The 25,803-nt window shown below is 40.5% G+C and overlaps 1 protein-coding gene across 1 annotated transcript in view; it reads right to left on the reverse strand.

Annotated features, from left to right (window-relative positions):
* Positions 1 to 25,803, reverse strand: part of LOC140198740 (1-phosphatidylinositol 4,5-bisphosphate phosphodiesterase gamma-1-like) — a 269,063-nt gene that overhangs the window by 67,183 nt on the left and 176,077 nt on the right. The window contains exons 10-16 of the mRNA XM_072259758.1: positions 21,581 to 21,699; positions 19,841 to 19,926; positions 18,875 to 18,995; positions 16,093 to 16,261; positions 7,909 to 8,028; positions 6,791 to 6,898; positions 3,057 to 3,244 (exon numbers count right to left, since the gene is read on the reverse strand). Coding sequence (XP_072115859.1) covers positions 3,057 to 3,244; positions 6,791 to 6,898; positions 7,909 to 8,028; positions 16,093 to 16,261; positions 18,875 to 18,995; positions 19,841 to 19,926; positions 21,581 to 21,699 — 911 coding nt within the window. The remainder of the gene's footprint in view (positions 1 to 3,056; positions 3,245 to 6,790; positions 6,899 to 7,908; positions 8,029 to 16,092; positions 16,262 to 18,874; positions 18,996 to 19,840; positions 19,927 to 21,580; positions 21,700 to 25,803) is intronic.

Raw genomic sequence — 25,803 nt, forward strand, 5'->3', positions numbered from 1 at the left:
GATTTTGTCACATCATGCTCAACCTTTTAATTCTTAACTTCGTCTGAGGTCTTACCAACATCTGCCTCCACAACCTCTCCACTAACTGTTCTGGCAATCTAGTTCCCATCCCCCTGCAACTCTAGTTTAAACCCCACCGTGTAGCATTAACAAACCTTCCTGCTAGGTTATTAGTCCCCCTCTAGTTCAGGTGCAAACTATCCCTTCTGTACAGGTCCCACCTTTTCTTGAAGAGAGCCCAATGATCCAAAAAACTTATGCCCTCCCTCCTACACCAACTCCTTAGCCATGTATTAAACTGCATAATCTTCCTAGTTCTAGCTTTACTAGCATATGGTATGGGTAGCAATACTAAGATCACAACCCTGGAAGTCCTGCCCTTTAGCTTAGCAGCTAATTCCCCGTACTCCCTATGCAGAAGCTCGCCACTTATTCTACCCGTGTCATAGGTACCTGCATGGACCATGACTTCTGGCTATTCACCCTCTCACTTAAGAATGCTGAAGACTTGATCCAAGATATCCTGGACCCTGGTACCCAGGAGGCAACATAACATCTCACGGAATCTCGTTCTCACCCATTGAACCTCCTGTCGGTTCTCATAATTAACTAATCCCCAATCACCACAGTGTGCTTCTTCTTCCCCCTTCCTGTCTGAGTCACAGGGGCAGACTCAGTGCCAGAGACCCGACCACTGTGACTTTCCTCTGTTAGGTCATTCCCCCCCGCCCCCCAAAAGTATCCAAAGTTATACATCTGCTGTTGAGGGGGATGGCCACAGGGGTACGCTCCACTGGCTCCTTAACCCCTTTCCTCTTCCTGTCACCCAGTTTCCTGTGTTGTGCACCTTCAGTGTAACTACCTCTCTTTATGTCCTATCTATCAGCCCTTCCCTCCTGAATAATCCAGAGCACACTGATAACAAAGAACATTGCTCAGTTAAGCAGCTGCTTATCACTGTAACTGAATGGAAAGGACATACTTGAAAGTGATACCTGCCAGTCTAGAATTATTGCATCAAATTGAAGTCATGTCATTTTACAGTGAAATTACTTTTCCTAAATTAAAATAAAGGCCACTTGCTTAGTAAGAGATCAAATCAGTGAAGCTTTGCTTGCTTCCAAATAATCAGGGTATATTAAATTTTGCGGCAATGAATTTGGGGAGATGCCACTTTTGAACCTCTCCCTGAGGTTCTTCAGGCTGGTCATGTCTGTGACTCATTTCCAAATCACAATTGTATGTATTTGCATATACAGTATATTTATATTGAATGCCTACAGTACTACAACCTTGAGTTCTAAGCTTCTACAAACTCATTTCATTCAATACGATGAAGGTTGTGAATGATAAAATGCAGATATTACTAATCATAGTACAAAGATTCAGAAATGTGACAATCTGAAGAGTTTTACTGCTGCTTTTGTCCTTTACCCAGAGTGATATTTTCTCAAGAAACCAAAGAAACTCAAGTCGTTGAGCATACCATTCTATTCTTTAATAACTGGAAATAAAGAGACCACAGAAGAGAAGGCCTGGTATCATTTACATAGTCTATAGTCCTCTAGGAATTATTCCTCCTAATATTTCCCTGGGCAACACAGCTACACATGAGGACCTTATCAGGGAGATGTGGGCAAAAGGGTAACTCTGCTATCTATGCTCACATTGTATTTTTCTCCCTCTCTCTGGATGGGAGGAAATATAATCAAGATTGCCGTGGTTTTGTAAGGAATATTTGTTTAGTCATGTCCCTGAGATGGAGAGGGAGATATCCAGAAAGGGAAGGGAAGGCAGAGAAGAGCCATTCATGAAGGTGAGAGCAGTATAGAAATTGCAGGATAGGTAATGACGTATGAATTTAGGAAGCATGCAGGTATTGATGTACAGGAAAATGAACTGAAGAAATGGGCCTCAAAAGGATTGAGGCAAAAATAGTTCCCTATTCCCAGAAAAAGACAGGTGTACCTTGGGCCTTTCTAAATGCTCATGGCCACATATCTGATTTGTACAAGCGGGTATAAAATATGTAGGCGTGGGTGGGACACCAGGGCAGCACATGAAGTGCGTCCAGTAAATTATTATCACCCCTCATGATACTTCCCTGAAACTGAGCCATTGAGAACTGGCAGTCAAGTCAGCACATGAACCAGCCAACAGGTGGTGACTTCTGCTATTAACTTCTCAGGGGGTCTGGAGTCTTACAGGTCATAATCTGTGTATCCTTAGAAACACATATTTCTTCCATTTTCCCCAGTTTGGCTGTATTTGCCTCTAGTCAGTATTGACATTGACAATGAAATGTTGAGTAAGACATGTAGCAAAGCTCTCTGACATTGAAGTGCATGAACCAAACATTATTCCTTTCAAGATTCAAGACTATTTAATACCATTTCTAGTACACAACTGTAGAGGAGAACACAATAATTGTTATTCCAAATCCAGTGCAGCCCAGATAAAAACTCAGTTAGATTAAGAAAACAGTAACAAAAAATACACAATAAATATTAAGACCTAAGATAGTTCATATACAGAGATTAATTGTATGTCCATAAAGTGACGCTAAGCACAGGAGTATTTGTATGTAAGGTGACTCGTGGTGGGGGTTGTGGAGGGGCGGGTTAGTGGGTAGAGATATTGATCAGCCTTACTGCTTGGGAAAAGTAACAGTATTTTGAGTTTGATGCCCTGGTGTGGATGCTAGTAGCCTCTTCCCTAATGGGAATAGGACAAACAGTCCATGAGCAGGGTGGGTGGGGACTTTACGATGGTGTCCCTGTCCGGCACCTTTATATATACTGTACATGTATGTCCTTGATGGCAGGTAAGCAGGTGAAAATCATGCATTGGGCCGTTTTTGACAACGCACTGTAGAGCCTTGCTCTCCGCTGCAGTGATACAGCATGTGAGGATGCTCTCTACTGTGGCCTCTTGATCAGATCGTTGTTTAATGGTATAGAAGTGGTTCTAAGTTACCATATAGAAATTCCTTTAAATAGCCCATCTGTTTAATATTATTGAATTTTTGTTTAACTCCATATCTAGTTGCTACCTACCAGAAAGACAGGGTATAGTCCCCCACAAATGTTTCACTCTCCCGGACAAGGAAGGTGCCATCTTTTCCACCAGTCTCTGTGCAGTACTCATGGAGGAGCTTCTCCGCTATCTGACGACCGTCTCGCCCTCCACCAAGTTTTCCATGAAACCACTTTTCACTGAAGTGCAAATCATTATTGTTGAACTCCTGATGAGAGCCACAAACCAAAATGTGTAAGCGCCTGATATCTGTGTTGAATATATTAAAATCACCAGCAAGCCAGAGCTCTTGCTACCTTTTTGTGGAGAACTATAACAATTGTCTTATTTGAGAGTGGTTCTCTAGAATGTTCTTCCAAAGCAATGAAGTGAATTTCAACAAAGAACACAGAAAGAGGAGAAGAAGCTAGGCCCAATTACTTTATCAATTCGTAATTATTTTAATGGGGCTGCTACAGACAAAATTCTAACTGGGATAATCATCTTACCTCTTTGCACTTTTGCCTTAAGTATTATTTGTTGTGCTTGCTACCAGATGTTACATACTTCTCAATCCATCCATATATCTAATTCCATGGTACTAATTATATTGAGCCAGGGATCAAACAGTAAATGTTGTCATAGAATCTGATGTACTAATTATATCACATACTTTTCTTGGCTTTTGGAAAGTTTATCAGAAGCACTTTATAAGGCTGTTGCTTAAGCTAAAGCTACCAAATAGATTAATGAACTGGTCCAGAACCATAATCATAACATAGTATTTTTCTATTCCCTAACGTATCAGCCAGCTACTCAAAAATGATGTAACTCCATTAAAAGTGGAGATAATAATCATAAGAAAAAGCCCACAGTTCATATCATGAAATGAACAGTTGGGTTTTATTCTCTAGCCTAATGGTATCCATGGGACATTCTTAAATGCAATAGCGCCTGATAATTCTACTGCAGCAAATATGCACAGCCAATTCCCAACAACAGTCTAAATAAATAAATTTTATTTTTAAAGAATCATGATGCAGTTCACCTGATTAGTGTGAGTATGTGTGTGATATGACAAAGTGGCAAACAAAACTGTACACTGTACTCCAATTGCAGCCTCACCAGTGATGTACACCACTGCAACATAACTGTCTCGACTGCTGTGCTCGATTACTTAGTGCTTAATTAGGAAAGGGAAAAAAGATTATGAGGGAAAGCTGGCAGGGAACATAAAAACTGACTGTAAAAGCTTTTATAGATATGTGAAAAGAAAAAGATTGGTTAAGACAAATGTAGGTCCCTTACAGTCAGAAACAGGTGAATTGATCATGGGGAACAAGGACATGGCAGAACAATTGAATGACTACTTTGGCTCTGTCTTCACTAAGGAGGACAGAAGTAATCTTCCAGAAATAGTAGGGGACTGAGGGTCTAGTGAGATGGAGGAACTGAGGGAAATACATGTTAGTAGGGATGTGGTGTTAGGTAAATTGAAGGGATTAAAGGCAGATAAATCCCCAGGGCCAGATGGTCTGCATCCCAGAGTGCTTAAGGAAGTAGCCCAAGAAATAGTGGATGAATTAGTGATAATTTTTCAAAACTCTTTAGATTCTGGATTAGTTCCTGAGGATTGGAGGGTGGCTAATGTAACCACACTTTTTAAAAAAGGAAGGAGACAGAAACCAGGGAATTATAGACCGGTAAGCCTGACATCAGTGGTGGGGAAAATGCTAGAGTCAGTTATCAAAGATGTGATAACAGTACATTTGGAAAGCGGTGACATAATCGGACAAAGTCAGCATGGATTTGTGAAAGGAAAATCATGTCTGACTAATCTCATAGAGTTTTCTGAGGATGTAACTAGTAGAGTGGATAGGGGAGAACCAGTGGATGTGGTATATTTGGATTTTCAAAAGGCTTTTGACAAGGTCCCACACAGGAGATTAGTGTGCAAACCTAAAGCACACGGTATTGGGGGTATGGTATTGATGTGGATAGAGAAATGGTTGCCAGACAGAAAGCAAAGAGTGGGAATAAATGGGACCTTTTCAGAATGGCAGGCAGTGACTAGTGGGGTACTGCAAGGCTCAGTGCTGGGACCCCAGTTGTTTACAATATATATTAATGACTTAGATGAGGGAATTAAATGCAGCATCTCCAAGTTTGCGGATGACACGAAGCTGGGTGGCAGTGTTAGCTGTGAGGAGGATGCTAAGAGGATGCAGGGTGACTTGAATAGGTTAGGTGAGTGGGCAAATTCATGGCAGATGCAATTTAATGTGGATAAATGTGAGGTTATCAACTTTGGAGGCAAGAACAGGAAAACAGATTATTATCTGAATCGTGGCCGATTAGGAAAAGGGGAGGTGCAACGAGACCTGGGTGTCATTGTACACCAGTCATTGAAAGTGGGCATGCAGGTACAGCAGGCAGTGAAAAAGGCGAATGGTATGAAAAAAACTGGCATTCATAGCAAGAGGATTCTGGCATTCATAGCAAGGGGATTCAAGTGCAGGAACAGCGAGGTACCACTGCAGTTGTACAAGGCCTTGGTAAGACCACACCTGGAGTATTGGGTGCAGTTTTGGTCCCCTAATCTGAGGAAAGACATCCTTGCCATAGAGGGAGTACAAAGAAGGTTCACCAGATTGATTCCTGGGATGGCAGGACTTTCATATGATGAAAGACTGGATCGACTAGGCTTATACTCGCTGGAATTTAGAACATTGAGGGGGGATCTGATTGAAACGTATAAAATTCTAAAGGGATTGGACAGGCTAGATGCAGAAAGATTGTTCCCGATGTTGGGGAAGTCCAGAACGAGGGGTCACATTTTGAGGATAAAGGGGAAGCCTTTTAGGACCGAGATGAGGAAAAACTTCTTCACACAGAGAGTGGTGAATCTGTGGAATTCTCTGCCACAGGAAACAATTGAGGCCAGTTCATTGGCTATATTTAAGAGGGAGTTAGATATGGCCCTTGTGGCTAAAGGGACCAGGGGGTATGGAGAGAAGGCAGGTACAGGGTTCTGAGTTGGATGATCAGCCATGATTGTACTGAATGGCGGTGCAGGCTCGAAGGGCCGAATGGCCTACTCCTGCACCTATTTTCTATGCTTCTATGTTTCTATGCTCAGTGCCCCGAATGATGAAGCCCATGTGCTAAATGCCAACCTGTCCACCTGTGATGCTGCTTTTAATGAGCTATACACCTGTAATCAATTGTCCCCTTGTTCTAATACAATCCCTAGTGCCCTACCATTTATTGTAAAAGTCTTACACTGGTTTGACTTCCCAAAGTGCATCACCTCACATTTATTTGTATTGAGGTCCACCTGCCACTCCTCATCTCACTTCCTGAACTGATCAAGGTCCTCTGTTAACCATGATAACCATTTTCACTATTCACAACACCTCCCAGTCTGCAAATCTACTAATCAAGCATTGTCCATTCATGTCTAAATCGTTTACATGCCTCATGTTTAACAAGGGTCCTAACGTGACTCCACTAACAGCACACCACTAGTCACTGGCCTGTTTTCAGACAAAGGATAATTAATGTGTATGTGAAAGGATAAAGTTGGCATTACCAAAACTGAATACCACTGAGAGGCTGTTTTGCTGGATCTCTAATGACAGGAATAGTACAATTACCTTTATCTCTCAAGCTCAAGTATCACCACACAAAGACAGCCTGTTGTTGACAGTGCATCTGTACATCAGAGTAGGTTGGTGCCCTCAGGGTAAGGAACCAATAAAAACTGCTTGCAAACCTCTTTCTGTTCTTCTTCCTCTTCATCCTCATTGTTCTGATACCTGGATGTTTCCTCAGAGTAATAGATTTTATTACTAGTCAGGACAAAGTAATGAGGACTCCAATTCTGCAAAGAATGAACACAAGCCTTTGTAAGATTACAACTCCGATTCTGGGTGCTCCAGTTTCATCCCACATTCTAAAAGACATACGATTACGGTTAGTGAGTTGTGGGCATACTATGTTGGTGCCAGAAGCATGGTAATGTTTGCAGGCTGCCAGCACAATCCTCATTGATTTGATTTGATTTGATGCAAAGTGACACCTTTCAATGTACATGTGACAAATAAAGTTAATTTCGCTCTCTGTTTTTGTGTCTAGGGTCTATACTGACATTATTTGCCCCACTATGTGACTTTATGAGCCACAACTACGTTTCTAGTAGTTACTAGAAAGCTCTTGAGAATAATTACCTTCAACAAATTGCACTGTGGACTGTTTTTTGCTTTTCAGTGAGTCAGTGCAGATGTTTATTGAAATTATGTGCACAAATTACTGATGCAGAAATATGCGCATGATGCTTATCCCATGCACTCTGCCACGTTCTTCATTTCAACCAGCTGACCTTTTAGTATGGGAACTAATGTCTTTAATAGTGCTGGTAAAGTGATTGAACATGCTTTTCAATTACTTAATATATTGCGATCCTGACAGGAATACCACAGATATTCCGAATCTACCCAGTGATAAGATATGAATAGGAAAGAAGAAAAAGTTGCCCATCTTTCAAATCCAGCCCCTTTTCTCTTTTACAGTGAGAATTTTTTTCTGTTAAACCTTTTTCCTCTAAACTCTGATTCTGTGCATGTTAACGCTTTCCCATATTCTAAAGACATTGAGATGAAGACTTGTAGCACTGCACTAATTCACTGTTTCCATTCCATTGCCTTCCTCATCTTAACTTGCTTCTACAATCTTCAAGATTGAATATTACCTTTATTACTTTCTGTGCTTACACAACAAATCATACGCTAATTTTCCCAAACAAATGCAAGTTCTTGGGAATGGAACAAAAGAATAATAGATTAATACCAGCAAAGAAAGGTGGTAGTGCTGGTAAATGTGGGTTGTACTTACATGATCAATGGGATCCTCTAAATACAGGATTCCATTTTTAATGGAGTTGCTGATGTCATTTTCTGAATAGCTGGTTGATGAAACCTCTTCATATAGGTTACCTTCCACCAGTTTCTTGTGCTTTATGCCAGAAGTAAAGAAAAAATGAACATTGTTATGTAAGACTGAAAGCCAACTCGGTAAACTTAAGCACACAAAATACTGCCGTGTCTTCAACAAATAATATTTTTTGATTCACCAATTTAACAAGTTAAAGAAAATTAAGAAGATCTCCTTCTGAATTAGATCAAAGGAGAAGGAATAGGCCATTTGCTCCTGTCAGCCTGAACCATTACTTAATGAGATTGTGGCTGACCCACAACTAAATTTCATTCAAAAAAAAAACCTTCAATCCTAAAACATCAAACAACTATCAAGTTTTACATGACAAGGTGTTCTTTCTCAACTTCTATAAAGCTTGGTGCTAATTTTTATTGTCTATATTCTACCTCTGTACCACCAATTGAAATACCTTCTTTCCATCCATGATAATAATTCCCTCATAATACCTTGAAAACTTTGAGCCTATCATCCCTTAACCAAATTCCAGGCAATAGACCCCCTGATAGGTGGAATATCTTCGTAATTTAACCCCTGGAACCCAGGTATCACTGATAACTCCAGGTACCACTAGGTCAATAAGACCACGCCAGGGTGTGATGCCACTCACATTACCCTTGCCGTTATATAACCAGGGATTAGCATAGATGTAGCGTTATTCCATGCATTCATACCAAAATCTGTTAGATACACAGTCCATAATTCTATGAGCCTTGCTGAATACCCTTAATACAGTATCTATGTAGTTCACTGTCTTCAGATTTCATTGTTTCTTGACTATCACCATTAAGAAAGGTTTCTGTTCTATTTCTTTGAGTTCCAAGGTGGGTGATTTCACATTTAGCTATGCTAAGTTCCTTTACATATTGCTGCTCTTAGTATATTGTTAAAGTTACCAAAATAGAGTCCAGAGGTGATTAACAAACTTGAGTTCAATGCAGCATCTTTCCGACCCTGTTTACTTATGTTGCCATTTTCAATGAACAATGGACTTGCACCCCAGGATTTTTCTGTACATCAATTCTCCTAAATGCCCTGCCTTTTACTGTATAGCTTCGAATTACATTGATATCCCAAAGTGTAACTCTCACAATACCTCTGGATTAAACTGCATCTTTCATTTCTCTGCCCATATTTTACTGATCTATATTCTGCTCTATCTTTTGACAACCTTCCTCAATATCCACACCAACAATTTTTGTGTTGTCTGAAAGGTTACAGATCAACCTATCTATATTTTCATTTAACAGGGAGCCCAGCACTACTCATCATAGCCTTCCAACCACCACTCTGTGCCTTCCCTGGCCAAGCCAGTTTTGAACCCCATCTGCCAAGTCTCCATAGATCCCATGTGCTATAATGTTTTGAACCTGCCTACCATGAGGGACCTTGTTGAATGCTTTACTAAAATCCATGTATACCATATCCACTGTCTAACCCTAACTGGATCACCTTCATCAACATCCTCAAAATATTGAACCAAGTTTATAAGATTTGGCATCCCCTGCACAAAGCAATGTTAACTATCCCCAATAAGTCTATATTTTTCCAGCTATAAATAGATACAATCCCTAAAAATCTTCTCTAGTAATTTCCCTATCTGACATTAAGCTCACTGGGCTATAAATTCCTGGTCCGTCCCTATTGCTTTCTTAAAGAAAATAGCTCTCCAGTCCTCTGGAACATTATCTGTGGTTAAAGAGGATACAGAGATCTCTGTCAAAACCTCAGCATTCTCCTCTTTTGCTTCTCTCAGTTACCCAAGCTAGATCCCATCATGCCTTTGGGAGCTATCCACCTCACTGTTTCTCAAAAGACCCAACGCCTCCTCCTTCTTGAATCAATTTGCCATAGAATGTCAACATAGCTCTTTATGATTCCATGATCCTCCAGGACCTTCTCCTTGGTGAATACCAGTGTAAAGTACTCACTTAGTACTTCGTCCATTTCCTCTGGCTTCTGGCTCCTTTGCCCTTGTGTGATAATGCCCTCTTTCCAGTTACCCTCTTGCTTATAATGTATGGATAAAATGCCTTCGGATTTTCCTCAATCCTACTAAATTGTCTTCCGGCTGCCATTGGTGTAGCTGCACACAACTGTTTGAAAGAGGGTTAGGGTGTTCCTAATAGCATGACCACATGGAATAGATACTGCGACAATTGTGACCTTGACAGGTTATTAACTGTGGTGGCAGGGGAAATACACTTGTTTGAACCATGCGAGATAATTCTCCGTTGGTTCCTTTGGAAAGTGAAATCTCTGTAAATTCTGCTCCTTAATGGGCTGCAGTAGGAAAGATTGTTTCCTGTCTATTCAGGTGTACAAGAATGCCTAATTCGTGCAATACGATACAGCCCATTGGAACAGAGATGAGGAGGAATTTCTTCAGCCAGAGGGTGCTAAATCTTTGGAATTCATTGCCACAGATGGCAGTGGAGGCCAAGCCCCTGGGGATATTTAGATCAAATATTGATAGGTTCCTGATTAGGAAGGGTGTCAAAGGTTACCGGGAGAAGGCAGGAGAATGGGGTTGAGTGCGGTAAGAAATCAGCCACAATAGAATGGCCCAAGTCTATTCCAGTGTCTTAGGATTACAGTTCTCACCACTCTCAGGCAGCACAAAGAAGGCACATTCTAACAGGGATAGATTTTTTCTTTAATAGAAAAGTGGGGTTTTGTAAGAGTTCTGTAAATTATAATAAAAAAAGATTGAGGAGGTAAGCAACAAAAATGCTAAACAAAACTCCTAGAAATAATAAGAAGGTAAACTTTTCCAGCATTAACTGCACATCTGAATTAATTAACTTCTCCATGATAAAAATAATGCATAGGTTGACTGCATATCACCAAGTGTTCTTCTTCGTCTGCCGTGAACTAGGCAGGCACCACCACTGGATGGGGACAAGATTGTGGATATAAACAGCCAATTGCACTGCACTGCAAAAAGCAACAGTTGCCATTGCCAGTTACACATTTATGAAGGACAGTGAAAGGCATTAGTATCAACAGAACAGTGTACAAGATAGGATGATTTTTTTCACTCTTTTATAACGTTTTAATATGCTGGCTGGTGGTATAGTGCCATCTGCACTGGCTTTCGAGGCAAGTGGTCCCAGGTTCGAATCCAGCTGGACCCTTGCACACTTTCCACCCACGCTGGGCTGCGCATCAAGCTAGCAACTCAGCCTCACGAAAAGCAGACAGTTACTAAAAGAAATGGCAAAGTTTGCCACCCAACGTGCCACAAAGCGCAGAGGGGAACAACAACAACTGGTATAATGATTCGAAAGTAATGATTATTGTTAGTGTGAATGCAATTATTTCTGGTGGCCAAGAGTTTTTTTTTAAGCTTCTCCTTTCATTCTTAATGATGTTTAATCTATGGGCTTACATAAATGTAAAGAAATATGAAGAGGCTTACATAATATTGTGGCTGTACAGAGATTTGGTTGAGGCAGGGACAGGAATGAAAACCTAATGTTCCAATGGTTTTGATGTTTTAGAAACTATAGAGAAAGGACATAAATGTGGGGATGAGGGTGGTGGGTAGGAACTGTGCTGTTAATCAGGTACAATAGTACAGCCACACTCAGAGGAGACATAATGGAGAGCTCATCCATTGAGCCTACAGTACATGGGTAGAACTCAAAAATAAGACAGATGCAATCGCTTTGATGGGAGAATACTACTGAACCCCCAGTAGCCACCAGGACATTGAGGAACACATATGCAGGCAGATTAGGGAAAGGTGGTAAAACAAGATCGTTGTAGTGGTTAACTTCAATTTCTCTCATATAAACTAGAACATCGTTAGTGCAAGATGTTTAGATGGACAGAGTTTGTTAGGTAGATCCAAAAGAGCTTCTTTCTTTCTTTTTCAATCTTTTTATTAATTTCATAGAATGAAAACATAACAAAGCAAAAATACAAGTAGTAGGAGATACATTGTTACACTTAAAATGAGTAATTGTAAAACCAAATAGTATAAATTGACAAAGCTCCCAATCGTGTAGAATAACAATGAATAATACAAAGCAAAAAAAAACTGAAGAAAAATCATGAAAAAGAAAAAAAAAAGGAAAAAAAAAACAAACCCCATCCCAAAAAAAAAGCTAAACTAAGCAGAATTAGTCAACTAAACTAAAAGACTTGGGCAATACCAACAACCTGAAAATGGAAAAGAAGAAAACCTTAGTGTCGATGACTCCATTCCTCTCAACCAACAGTACAGAGAAATAAAACAAGTTTGGAAATGGTCAAATTACATCAAATGAAAATGCTGAATGAATGGCCTCCAAGTTTTTTCAAATCTAATGGAAGGGTCATAAACCGCACTTCTAATCTTTTCCAAATTCAAACATACCATAGTTTGTGAAAACCAATGAAATACAGTAGGAGGGTTAATCTCTTTCCAATTCAGCAAAATGGATCTTCTAGCCATTAGAGTAAGAAATGCAATCATCCGGCGTGCTGAAGAGGTTAAGTAATTTGAATCTATCACTGGTAATCCAAAGGTAGCAGTAATTGGATGAGATTGTAAGTCTATATTCAAAACCGTTGAAATCATGTCAAAAATGTCTTTCCAATATTTTTCCAGCAAAGGACATGACCAAAACATGTGAGTTAAAGAAGCTATCTCGCGATGACATCTATCACATATTGGATTAATATAAGAATAATAATGAGATAGTTTATCTTTGGATAGATGAGCCCTGTGCACTACTTTAAACTGTATCAACACATGTTTAGCACATATAGAAGATAAATTAACCAATTGAAGAATTTTTTCCCATTTTTCAATTGGTATAATAATCTTAAGTTCTCTTCCCCAGTCAGCTTTAATTTTATTGGAAACATCAGGACATAAATTCATAATTATATTATATATAATTGCTACAACATTTTTCTGAGAGAGATTTAAATCTAAAATGTTTTCCAAAGTGTCCATTGGATATGGGTGTGGAAAATTAGGAGAAACAGTAATTAAAAAGTTTCTAATCTGTAGATATCTAAAAAAGTGAGATCTGGGTAAGTTATATTTATTAGAAAGTTGATCAAAAGACATGAAACAATTATCCAGAAATAAATCACGAAAACGTATTATACCTTTGGTTTTCCAATCAGAGTAAGCTTGATCCATAGTGGAAGGTTGAAAAAGGAAATTAGATATAATAGGACTTGCTAAAATAAATTGATTAAACCCAAAAAATCTTCGAAATTGAAACCATATACGTAAAGTATGCTTAACTATTGGATTATTCATTTGTTTATACAATTTGGAAGAAGTAAAAGGAAGTGAAGTTCCTAAAACCGAACCCAAGGAAAACCCTTGTAATGAATTACATTCAAGATTTACCCAATGTGGATTTAAAGATACATCCAAATCTCGTAACCAAAATTTTAAATATCGAATATTAATTGCCCAATAATAGAATCTGAAATTTGGGAGGGCAAGCCTCCCCTCCTTTTTAGGTTTCTGTAAATACCTTTTACCTAACCTAGGATTTTTGGTCTGCCATATATATGAGGAAATTTTTGAGCCTATGTTAAAAGATTTTGGGATAAAAATTGGAACCGATTGAAATACATAGAAAAATTTGGGCAAAATGATCATCTTAATAGCATTAATCCAACCAATCAAAGACAAAGAGATCGGTGACCATTTAGTAAACAAAAGTTTAACCTGATCAATTAAAGGTAAAAAATTAAAAAGGGCTTCTTAAATCAATATGCATATGCAGATAGTACTAAGGGAGAATGGGCCATATTGGACCTGGTGTTGGGTATTGAGCCTGGCCAGATGACTCACCCTTCAGTGGGAGAAAAATTAGGTAACAGTTATCACAAATCCTTAAGATTTAAAATAGCTATAAAGACGAATAAGTATGGACCTTGCATGACAGAAATAAATTGGAGCAAAGCAAATTGTGAATGTACGAGGTAGGAACTAAAGATAGTTAATTAGAATAGCTATCTTTGAGCAAGTCCATTCTGAAATGTGGAGGATACAACAAAAAGGAAGGACAAGAATGGTGAGGTAAGGAATCTTGGGTATCGAAAGAGGTGGTGAATTTAGTCAAAACGGAGTAAACAAATGTAAGGTTTAGAAAGCTAAGATCAAACAATGGCCTTTAGAATTATAAAGAAGCCAGAAAAGAGCTCAAGAGGGCAATCAGTAGAGCCAGGAGGGGGCAGGAAAAGTCCTTGGTAAGTTGGATAAGGAGAATTCCAAGGCATTCTATACATACTAGGGAGTCGGAGTGGGTAGGATCACTCAAGGATAAAGCAAGGATGCTTTGGAGGAGAAGGTGGAGGATATGGATGAGGTCCTAAATAAGTACTTTGCATCAGTATTTACCAAGGAGAGTGTGGAGGTTAGAGAGATCAGTGTGGAAAGTGCTAACTTCATAGCCATTTTGAGATAAAGAAGAAAGTCATTTTAGGTCTCTTACACCATATTAAGCTGGATAAGTCCCCAGAGTCTGAGGAAATATACCCAATGTTATTGAGAGGGGCAAGAGATGAGATTACTGAGGCTGGGGCCTTGATCAACATCTTGTGTGTCCTCTATCCACAGGCGAGGTCCCAGAGGAATGGCGTGGCTAATGTTATTTCATTATTCAATCAGGGAAATAGGGATATTTTTGGAAATTATACATCAGTGGTCTTACAACAGTGGTAGGGAAGTTATTGAAGAGGATTATTGGGGATGGGATTTATGGCCATTTGGAAAGCCACGGCCTAATTAGGGACAGTTAACATGGCTATGGCTTTGTGCAGGGCAAGTTCTGTCCAACAAACTTGATTGAGTTTTTCAAGGAAGTGACAAAAGTGATTGATGAAGGTAGAGCTGAGGATGTTGTCTACATGGATTTCAGTAAAGCATTTAACAAGGTCTTTCCTGGCAGGCTCACTCAGAAAATTAAGTTGCATGGGATCCATGGCGAATTAGCCATTTGGATTCAGAGTCAGCTTGCCCACAGAAAACAGAGAGTAGTGGTCAATGGAACTTGTTCTGCCTGGAGGTTTGTGATTAGTGGTGTTCCACAGGTACACTGGGACCTTGGCTGTTTGTGAATATAAAAATTACCTGGATGAAAATGTAAGTGGGTGGATTAGTAAATTTCCAAACAATACAAAAATATTTGTATTGCGGATAGCATAGAAGAATTGCAAAGAATATAGCAAATTATGGATTTGGGTGGAGAAATGGGAGATAAAATGTAAAGGAACAGTACACTGTTAATGGCAAGATCCTTAACAGTGCTGACATGCAGAGGGTGTCTACACAGATTGATAGGGTGGTGAAGGTGGTACTCGGTACAGCATGCTTGCCTTTGTTATTCAAAGAATTGAGTTCAAGAGTCGGGAAACTATGCTGCAGTTTTATGCAATTCTGGTAAACTGCGTTCGGAGTACAGCGTTCAGTTCTGGTTGCCCCCTTATAGGAAGTCAAGATTTTGGGAGGGTGCAGGAGAGGTTCACTATGATTAAATGGCATGTGTTATAAAGAGAGGATGGGCAACTTTGGGTTGTTTTCTCTGTAACGACAGAGGCTGAGGGGAAATCTGATATATGTTTATAAGATTATAATTGGCATAAATAGACAAGGATTCCTGTATCTTTTTCCTGGGGTTGAAATATCTAATACCAGAAGGCATGCATATAAGGTGAGTGGGGAAACTTCAAAGGAGATGTGAGGGGCAAGTTTTTTTTTTACACACAGAGAGTTGTGGGTGCCTGCAATGGACTGTCTGGGGTGGTAGTAGAGGCAAATATGATAGAGACTTTCAAGAGTCTCTTAGACACATGAATCTGCAGGAAATGGAAGGGTATGCACATTGTGTAGGCAGAAGGGCTTAGTTTAGTTGGGAATTTGATTACTGATTTATTTAGTTCAGCACTTCATTATGGACTGAAGGACCTGTTCTTGTGCTGAAGTCTTCGATGTTTAAGGCTGACACAATACAGTAAGTCTCAATATTAACAGCAGGCCTGTTAAAGAAGGTAATGTAACTCAAATTCAACATTACAGACAGATTAAGTCACATAGTATTTCTGCCACCATGCAATTATTTCATCTACCTTTATCAGGATTTTCTTCTTCAGCTGATTGGGTGATGGAAGTTCATCTGCATTGATGTCCACAGGTTTGGTCAACAACATGTCTCCAAAAACCTTCTTGAAGTAAGATGCCATATTTCGCTGCTGCACAACACTGCAATGGTCTTCGATAGAGAGGATTATGGGATACCTGGAATTATACACGTGGCAACTAATATAGTTTTGGTTCAGATTGGATTCATCATTCTCATTTCAGAAAATAAAAATTAATTACCAAAAAAGGTATTATTAAAAAAACACTTGTTTGCAAACACTTGACTATCGAAAAATTCCTACTCTAGAGGACCAGATGTGTTGAAGCTGCAAAAGAATAGTGTTCTGCCAGTAACCTGGCATTGAGTTATCACTCAACCAAATATAGATTAACTGATTATTCATTGCCCTTTCCACATGTAACTAGTTGTACAACTGCGTGTTGACATAAGAATCTTTACTTTGACTTGACTGACTTGGAACTTGGATAGACATGAGGATGTGAAATACACCATATAAATGAAAATTATATTAATGAAATGGATCTCATTAATTTTGAGCTTTTTTTAGGTTGAGCAAATAAATAATCTTAGCTTACCACCTGATGAAAGGTCTCACTCCTTTCAATTGGGAATGAAACTTGCATCGGCCCTTTGTTTTTATCCTTGAGATAGGTTGTCCAACTATGCCAGACCACAGACATTCTGGAAATTAAAATTGCTTCTGAAACCCAAACACTGAGCAATATCTGAAGTGATATCCCAATGCAAATCAAAGACGATGACTTTCAGTGAGGTGAGAGAGGAAACTGAGGGTTTACTTCGAGTATTCCAGTCCATGGAATAGACATGGAAATATAAAATAATCCAGGATGATGAAACAGGTGTAAGATAAAAAAAAATGAGTGGGAATCATTTTTAACTTGATAGAAAAGTGAATGAGGATTTAAGAGTTAAGGTTAACAGCAGAGAAGGAAAAAAATGAGTATAGCTATCAGATTTGTGAAAACTGATCTCACATTTACAAATAATACTACCTGTAAATGGTATTGAGATGAGGAAAAGAGAGGCCCAAGTTTGGAGGATTGAGAACCCTAAGATGAACAGGATGTGTGAATAGGACTGTGAAAAGATTGAACAAAGATAAAATGGGAATAATGGGTAAAGTGGTCTCCACTGTCTGAAGTCTAAAGGATCTTGGGGTCCAAGTCTGGTCGCCGCACTACAGGAAGGGTATGGAAGCCATAGGAAGGGTGCAGAGGAGATTTACAAAGATGTTGCCTGGATTAGGGAGCATGCCTCATGAAAACAATTTGAGTGAACTCAACCTTTTCTCTTTGGAGCGACGGAGGATGAGAGGTGATCTGATAGAGGTGTATAAGATGATGAAACGCATTGATCGTGTGAATAGTCAGAGGCTTTTTCCCAGGGCTGAAATAGTTGCCACAAGAGGTCACAGGTTTAAGGTGCTGGGGAGCAGGTACAGAGGAGATGTCAGAGGTAAGTTTCTTATGCAGAGAGTGGTGAGTGTGTGGAACGGGCTGCCGGCAATGGTGGTGGAGGCGGATATGATAGGGCCTTTTAACAGACTTTTGGATAGGTACATGGAGCTTAGAAAAATAGAGGGCTATGGGTAAGCCTAGTCATTTCTAAGGTAGGGACATGTTCGGCACAACTTTGTGGGCCGAAGAGCCTGTATTGTGCTGTAGGTTTTCTATGTTTCTATTAGAAAAGGGAAATGGAGACAGGACAATTTGGGAAGGATAGAACAAGCATGGATATTTTGGTTCAAAGGAAATTGAAGATCATGATGCAATTTATAAAGAATTACTTAGAGAAACTGAATACTTGAACTACTTGTTTGCAATCTTATAAAGATTGGCAGAATCCAACTATGGCAGAATCTGATGACTCTGCCATAGTTGGATGCATCAGCAAGGGAGATGAGGCTGAGTAAAGGGCTACGGTAGGAAACTTCATCACATGGTGTGAGCAGAATTATCTGCAGCTTAATGTGAAAAAGACTAAGGAGCTGGTGGTAGACCTAAGGAGAGCTAAGGTACCGGTGACCCCTGTTTCCATCCAGGGGGTCAGTGTGGACATGGTGGAGGATTACAAATACCTGGGGATACAAATTGACAATAAACTGGACTGGTCAAAGAACACTGAGGCTGTCTACAAGAAGGGTCAGAGCCGTCTCTATTTCCTGAGGAGACTGAGGTCCTTTAACATCTGCCGGACGATGCTGAGGATGTTCTACGAGTCTGTGGTGGCCAGTGCTATCATGTTTGCTGTTGTGTGCTGGGGCAGCAGGCACCAACAGAATCAATAAACTCATTTGTAAGGCCAGTGATGTTGTGGGGATGGAACTAGACTCTCTGACGGTGGTGTCTGAAAAGAGGATGCTGTCCAAGTTGCATGCCATCTTGGACAATGTCTCCCATCCACTACATAATGTACTGGTTGGGCACTGGAGTACTTTCAGCCAGAGACTCATTCCAATGAGATGCAACACCGAGCGTCAAAAGAAATCATTCCTGCCTGTGGCCATCAAACTTTACAACTCCTCCCTTGGAGGGTCAGACACCCTGAGCCAATAGGCTGGTCCTGGACTTATTTCCTGGCATAATTTACATATTACTATTTAATTATTTATGGTTTTATTACTATTTATTATTTATGGTGCAACTGTAATGAAAACCAATTTCCCCCAGGATCAATAAAGTATGACTATGACTATGATGACTGTCTAACGTGTTGTAGTAACTTACTCTGAGGTAATGAAGGCATGCTCCTTTATTGTATAAAGCACATCCAAGAATTTGATTTTGGAGGTAAGTGTGTGGCCATGATAAATAATTGGCAGGTCATCTGGGCCGTCCCAGCAGTCCACTGCAAAGCAGATAATCAGTTAGTAACAGCACAGATTTATTTTAAAGACCTTCAGTCTTAGTGAGTGAACTTTTCAGAACCTCCACAAGAGGGTGCATTTTATCTTCTGGTAAAACTGAATCCAAATCGCAGTAAAATGGAGATGTCATGAAGAAGCAGAGAGTGTTAAAAAGGCACCTACATATAAATTAATGACTGATGATATGTTTGAAATATAATAAAATGCAATTTAATTGGGACCTTGTTTTCTTGTCACTTTTTCTATCACCAATTCATAGCTTTCTTTCACTATTACAAATAAGGTGCATAATTTCTAGTCATAAGTCAGCATTGACAAGTAAACATGTTGAAAGATTCATCCCTTTTGTTAACCTTCTTTCATCACCATGCAGAAATAATGGACACTCTTTAATTTAAAAAATTATAAGTACCCTGAGCCAGATCTTATTTTCCACAAATGGTATGATACCAAAGCCTTGTTTACTTCCTGCCACAATATTTATACAGAAAACATGTTAAAAGCGAAGATAAAGTAAGAACAATGTTTCAAGGTCACTTATTGCTCAGTAACTCAAGAGAGAGCATATATTTCATTTGCATTTGTCATCACTCTAAGGTAAGTGGTGGAAAATCTGCCAGCTTTTGTACTTCTGAATACCTCATAGCATAGGTGAGAGGAGAAAGGCTAAGCTAATGATAACTAACAAGCTTGGTCCTAGTCTTACTGACTGTCATAGAAATTCACCATTCAAGCTGAAGTTTAGGGGAAATACATCATCATTGGAGTCAGCATCAAAGGAAGATGAAAATCTAAAAGCTACATTGATAAAGGAGAGAAGGTTTACGTTCTATACAGCGGCATCCCATCCTCAAACATCGGGCATAGGCTTCTAATGACGACTCACTGGAAAACTGGTCTCCGGTCAAATACCTGGAAGAGATGAAGAGCAATTCAGCCATTCTTTCAATGTTACCCTTAACTGAAATGATTACAGGCAGGAGTGCAAGCATGCAGATGCAAAGTGGCCCTTGGAATTCCAGGGAATGTAAGATATTAAAAGAATTTAGCATTGAATATCTTTATCATTTCCTTAGGGCATAACTCTCCAAGCTGCTGGAGAAAACAAGCATGAACCATTTGGTTATCAGGAAATAGAGGAAGAGGATGAAAATGATACAGAGGTAGAAGAGATTAGGGAATGAGTGAACATAGAATAGTACAGCACAGTACAGGCCCTTCGGCCCACTATGTTGTGCCGACCCTCAAACCCTGCCTCCCATATAAGCCCCCACCTTAGATTCCTCCATATACCTGTCTAGTAGTCTCTTAAACTTCACTAGTGTGTCTGCCTCCACCACTGACTCAGGCAGTTCATTCCACACACCAACCACTCTCTGAGTAAAAAAACCTTCCTCTAATATCCCCCTTGAACGTCCCACCCCTTACCTTAAAGCCATGTCCTCTTGTATTGAGCAGTGGTGCCCTGGGGAAGAGGTGCTGGCTATCCACTCTATCTATTCCTCTTATTATCTTGTATACCTCTATCATCTCTCCTCTTATCCTCCTTCAATAAAGTATGACTATGACTATGATGACTGTCTAACGTGTTGTAGTAACTTACTCTGAGGTAATGAAGGCATGCTCCTTTATTGTATAAAGCACATCCAAGAATTTGATTTTGGAGGTATTGGTGGCTAACTAAGAGATCACAGTAAAGAGGAGGAGTGTGGCAGATTTTAGATTGAAATTTCTTTTTAATTTTGCTTTAAACCCCAAACATCACATCTGCCTAAACACCTGGTGTGAGGCAAGTGACAATTAAACCTCCCTCCATTAGAGTAGAGGCATGTCACAAGGTAGTGAAATGTGTTGGATCAATTCAGCTTTTCTTTCTTTCTTATATTCAATGCTCTAAAATTTATAAAGGTCCATGATTGTTTGTTCCTTTTCTTCTACTATCCGCACTCCCACCAGTAGTTTCCGATATTAAGTTTTATAGGCACCAATAAAACCAATCCACATCACCAAACAGTTTCTCAAATTCCTGCTTGTTCACTGACGAGATCCATACCTCTGATTCCACACACTGACACATTAGTTTTGACCATGAACCCATTGGGACCTTCCATCCTAAAATGAATGGAAATCAGATGGACCAACTTGCACAGGCTCTTACAAAGCTGTGTCAAGAATGATCCTGGCAGGAACCTCAGGATAACCTCACCTCCCAAACTTCCACCCACCCCCACGTCTCAACTAAATGAATATTGAATAGTAAAGGCAAATAGTAAATTCTCCAGACCTTTTGTGAATGGTTGTTCTTATGGGCTGACTTAGTACTCGGAGAAAGGAAAATTCAGTCTGAACTGGGCCAGACTGTACTGTGAATTTATGAGCACACCTTGTGTTTACTTCCTCTTCTCTGATTAAATTGCTTTTCTGCACCCAATTTATAATCTCAGGATTTGGCTCCCATAATGCTGGTTTGTCAAATCTGACATCACATCACACTTCAAACTGAAGAACAGGTGGGAAACTTCAGGTTTCATCAATGGTATTTTAAAAATATAGAGCGTTACTTAACGTGTTGTGCGAGGAGGAGATCCAGTAGTTAGAAAGAGGGTGGTTCATTTCCTCAGGAGCCACACGTTCAAACCTAGAGTCCAAGATCATGTTCTCTTTAGAGAACAGATATGCCAAGAACTAAAAGACAAAAGAAAAATATACCATCATTCTATATAGGAAGAATAGCAATTTTCAGACTTTACCCATCTTAAAAAGCTTATTCTTTTTTCAATAGTAAAAAAGTCAGGTCCCTTGTGCAAGACCACAATGGTTAGAGATGGAAGAGGACAATTCAAAACTTCTGTATTACAGGAGGGAGGGGCAGACTGAAGGATTTAGCTAACACTAGAGGTGTGAATTCCCGAGATAGAATGAGTTAGATGAGGAAATGGTGTGAAACTGCTTGATTTTACCATAGGAGGCAAGAAAAATTGATGTTCTGGCTGTTTCTGTGGAGAGAGAAATAATTAACTTTTCAGGTCACAAACAAGAGAAAATCTGCAGATGCTGGAAATCCAAGTAACATATACAAAATGCTGGAGGAACTCAATAGGCAAGGCAGCATCTATGGAAAAGAGTACAGTAGACATTTGGGGCCGAGACCCTTCAGCAGGACTGGAGAAAAAAGATGAGGAGTCAGAGTAAAAGGGTGTGGGGAGGGGAGGGAGAAACACAAGATGATAGGGAAAACTAGAAGTGGGAAAGGGGTGGAGAGTTGGGAAGTTGATTCATGAAAGAGATACAGGGCTGGAGAAGGGACCATCTAATAGGACAGGACAGAAGGCCATGGAACAAAGAAAATGGGGGGAGGAGTACCAGAGAGAGGTGATGGGCAGGCAAGGGATAGAGTGAGAGAGGGAAATGTGAATAGGGAAGAGAGAAGGAGCGTGGCATTACCGGAAGTTCGAGAAATCCATGTTCATGCCATCAAGTTGGAGGCTACCCAGACAGAACATAAGGTGTTGCTCCTCATCACGACGGTAGAGAAGGGCATGGATGGACATATATCGGAATGGGAATGGGAAGTGGAATTAAAATGGGGGGGCTACTGGGAGATTCCTCTTTTTCTGGCGATGGAGCACAGGTACTCGGCAAAGCGGTCTTCTAATCTACATCGGGCCTCACCGATATACAAGAGGCTACACCGGGAGCACCAGATACAGTAGATGACCCCAACAGACTCACACGTGAAGTGTCGCCTCACCTGGAAGAACTGTTTGGGGCCCTAAATAGTAGTGAGAGAGGAGGTGTAGGGGCAGGTGTGGCATTTGTTTCGCTTGCAAAGATAAGTGCCAGGATGGAGATCGGTGGGGAGGAATGAATGGACAAGGGAATCAGGTAGGGAGCGAACACATCTTTCCCTTTCCCCCACTTTCTGCTTTGCGCAGGGATCGCTCCCTTAGTGACTCCCTTGTCCATTCATCCCTGTTGGGGTCATCTATTATATCCAGTGCTCTTGGTGTAGCCTCTCGTAGACCCGACATAGATTGGGAGACTGTGTCACTGAGCACCTAGACTCCGTCCACCAGAAAAAGGAGGATCTCCTAGTAGCCATCCATTTTAATTCCACTTCCCATTCCAACATGTCCATCCATGGCCTCCTCTACTGTCGCGATGAGGCCATGCTCAGGCTGGAGGAACAACACCTTATATTCTGTCTGGGTAGCCTCCAAACTGATGGCATGAACATCAATTTCTCAAACTTCTGGTAATACCCCCCTCCCTTCCTCTATTCCCCATTCCCATTTGCCTCTCTCTGGTGCTCCTCTCTCCTTTTTCTTTCCTCCATGGCCCTTTGTTCTCTCCTATTAGATTCTCCTTTCTCCAGCCCCGTATCCCTTTCACCAATCAACTTCCCAACTCTTTAATTCTCCCCTCCCCCTCCTCCCCATTTCACCCATCACCTTGTGTATCTCCCTCCCCTCCCCCCACCTGTTTACTCTGATTCCTCATCTTTTTTCTCCAGTCCTGCGGAAGGGTCTCGGCCTGTGACGTTGACTGTACTCTTTTCCACAGGTGCTGCCTGGCCTGCTGAGTTCCTCCAGCATTTTGAGTGTGTAACTTCTCAGGTCATTGAGCCTTTAGGAGAGCTCTCAATGACATTACTGATGAAGAGCCAATGTTACCTCTGTTACTCTCTACACAGTTGCCGGCTGAACTGCTGTGAATTTTCAGCAATTTTCCATTTTTATTTTAAATGCCCAGCATCTACAGTGCTTTGTTGGTCAGCACTTATGACTCAGGACTGCAATTGTTTGTTGAATTTGTACCGAGGAATTGGACACTTCTTAGATGGAATATCACTTGAAATATGATTTGATTCAACAATACCTCAGTTACCCAACTCTAAACTATGTTATATGATGATGCATATCGTAGAGCTCACAAGAGAGAACCTGCTCTGAGACGCTACATTACAATGTGTGGCCCAAGCTCCTGACAGGGCCAGGCTTCAATGGACAGATGCAGGGGAAACATACACTATCCACAAAGAAAACCCAGCAATTTCACAACTTAGTTACAGAATAACTTGAAAAAATACACACCATTTGGGATTAAGATACGGTGACATAAGAGTCAAGGTCTGATGTTTTATTACACATTAAAATAACAAGATAAAACTAAATATCAAAATATTAATAGCACTTAATAACAGAGCAACAGTCTCCTTCCACTGACATTTTAAAACAAATTATTAAGTAGCCTTCTGTTTAAGGGAGACAATAGACACAGGTTGGAAATTTGTACGGTAGCTGGGAGGGAAATGTTGGACCTGGATATTTTGTTTCTAGTCCCTAATCATTTTATTCAGTATCAGACTAATTGATATCAATTTTCTGCAAATATAAGTGTGATGCTGATATTAAAACATTCAACATCGACTGGTCCACTCATATTTTAGAAAGAAATGGCATGCTTTCATGAGGCTACGGGAATAAGTTCTACCATTCAGCAGTCAAAATCTTTACAAAAAATGGTTAAAGTGATAGCAATTTTTTAGAATAAGGTGCAGAAATTGTAGCATAATTAACTGTGAATGTCGAATAGCCCTTGACTGTAAATTAAAATTGCTCAATACCAAAATTAACTTTAAATCATGAATTGTAGTGGCCTTTTCAGATTATTCTATTAGAATCTCTAAATTATTGTTGTTTTTGCTAAAATCTTAAGCCACATAGAAAACAATTCTCACTATTGTTATTTAATACAGAAACCTCCCCACGTTTGTATTTTTAATTCCTAATGTGAACTGATGTATACCCAGCCTTCAAACCAACAGTGTTTACTTGCAAACCTATCACCTGTAAGTACACAGAACCAAATAAATTGGAATCAGCAGAAAAATTCTTATTTAAATACCATAACAACAGGAATTCTGCAGATGCTGGAAATTCAAGCAACACACATCAAAGTTGCTGGTGAACGCAGCAGGCCAAGCAGCATCTGTAGGAAGAGGTGCAGTCGACGTTTCAGGCCGAGACCCTTCGTCAGGACTAACTGAAGGAAGAGTGAGTAAGGGATTTGAAAGTTGGAGGGGGAGGGGGAGATCCAAAATGATAGGAGAAGACAGGAGGGGGAGGGATAGAGCCAAGAGCTGGACAGGTGATAGGCAAAAGGGGATACGAGAGGATCATGGGACAGGAGGTCCGGGAAGAAAGACAAGGGGGGGCGGGACCCAGAGGATGGGCAAGGGGTATATTCAGAGGGACAGAGGGAGAAAAAGGAGAGTGAGAGAAAGAATGTGTGCATAAAAATGAGTAACAGATGGGGTACGAGGGGGAGGTGGGGCATTAGCGGAAGTTAGAGAAGTCGATGTTCATGCCATCAGGTTGGAGGCTACCCAGACGGAATATAAGGTGTTGTTCCTCCAACCTGAGTGTGGCTTCATCTTTACAGTAGACGAGGCCGTGGATGGACATGTCAGAATAGGAATGGGATGTGGAATTAAAATGTGTGGCCACTGGGAGATCCTGCTTTCTCTGGCGGACAGAGCGTAGATGTTCAGCAAAGCGGTCTCCCAGTCTGCGTCGGGTCTCGCCAATATATAAAAGGCCACATCGGGAGCACCGGACGCAGTATATCACCCCAGTCAACTCACAGGTGAAGTGTTGCCTCACCTGGAAGGACTGTTTGGGACCCTGAATGGTGGTAAGGGAGGAAGTGTAAGGGCATGTGTAGCACTTGTTCTGCTTACACGGATAAGTGCCAGGAGGGAGATCAGTGGGGAGGGATGGGGGGGAC

Source organism: Mobula birostris, chromosome 1 (genome assembly GCF_030028105.1).
Source record: "Mobula birostris isolate sMobBir1 chromosome 1, sMobBir1.hap1, whole genome shotgun sequence".
Lineage (NCBI taxonomy): Eukaryota > Metazoa > Chordata > Chondrichthyes > Myliobatiformes > Myliobatidae > Mobula > Mobula birostris.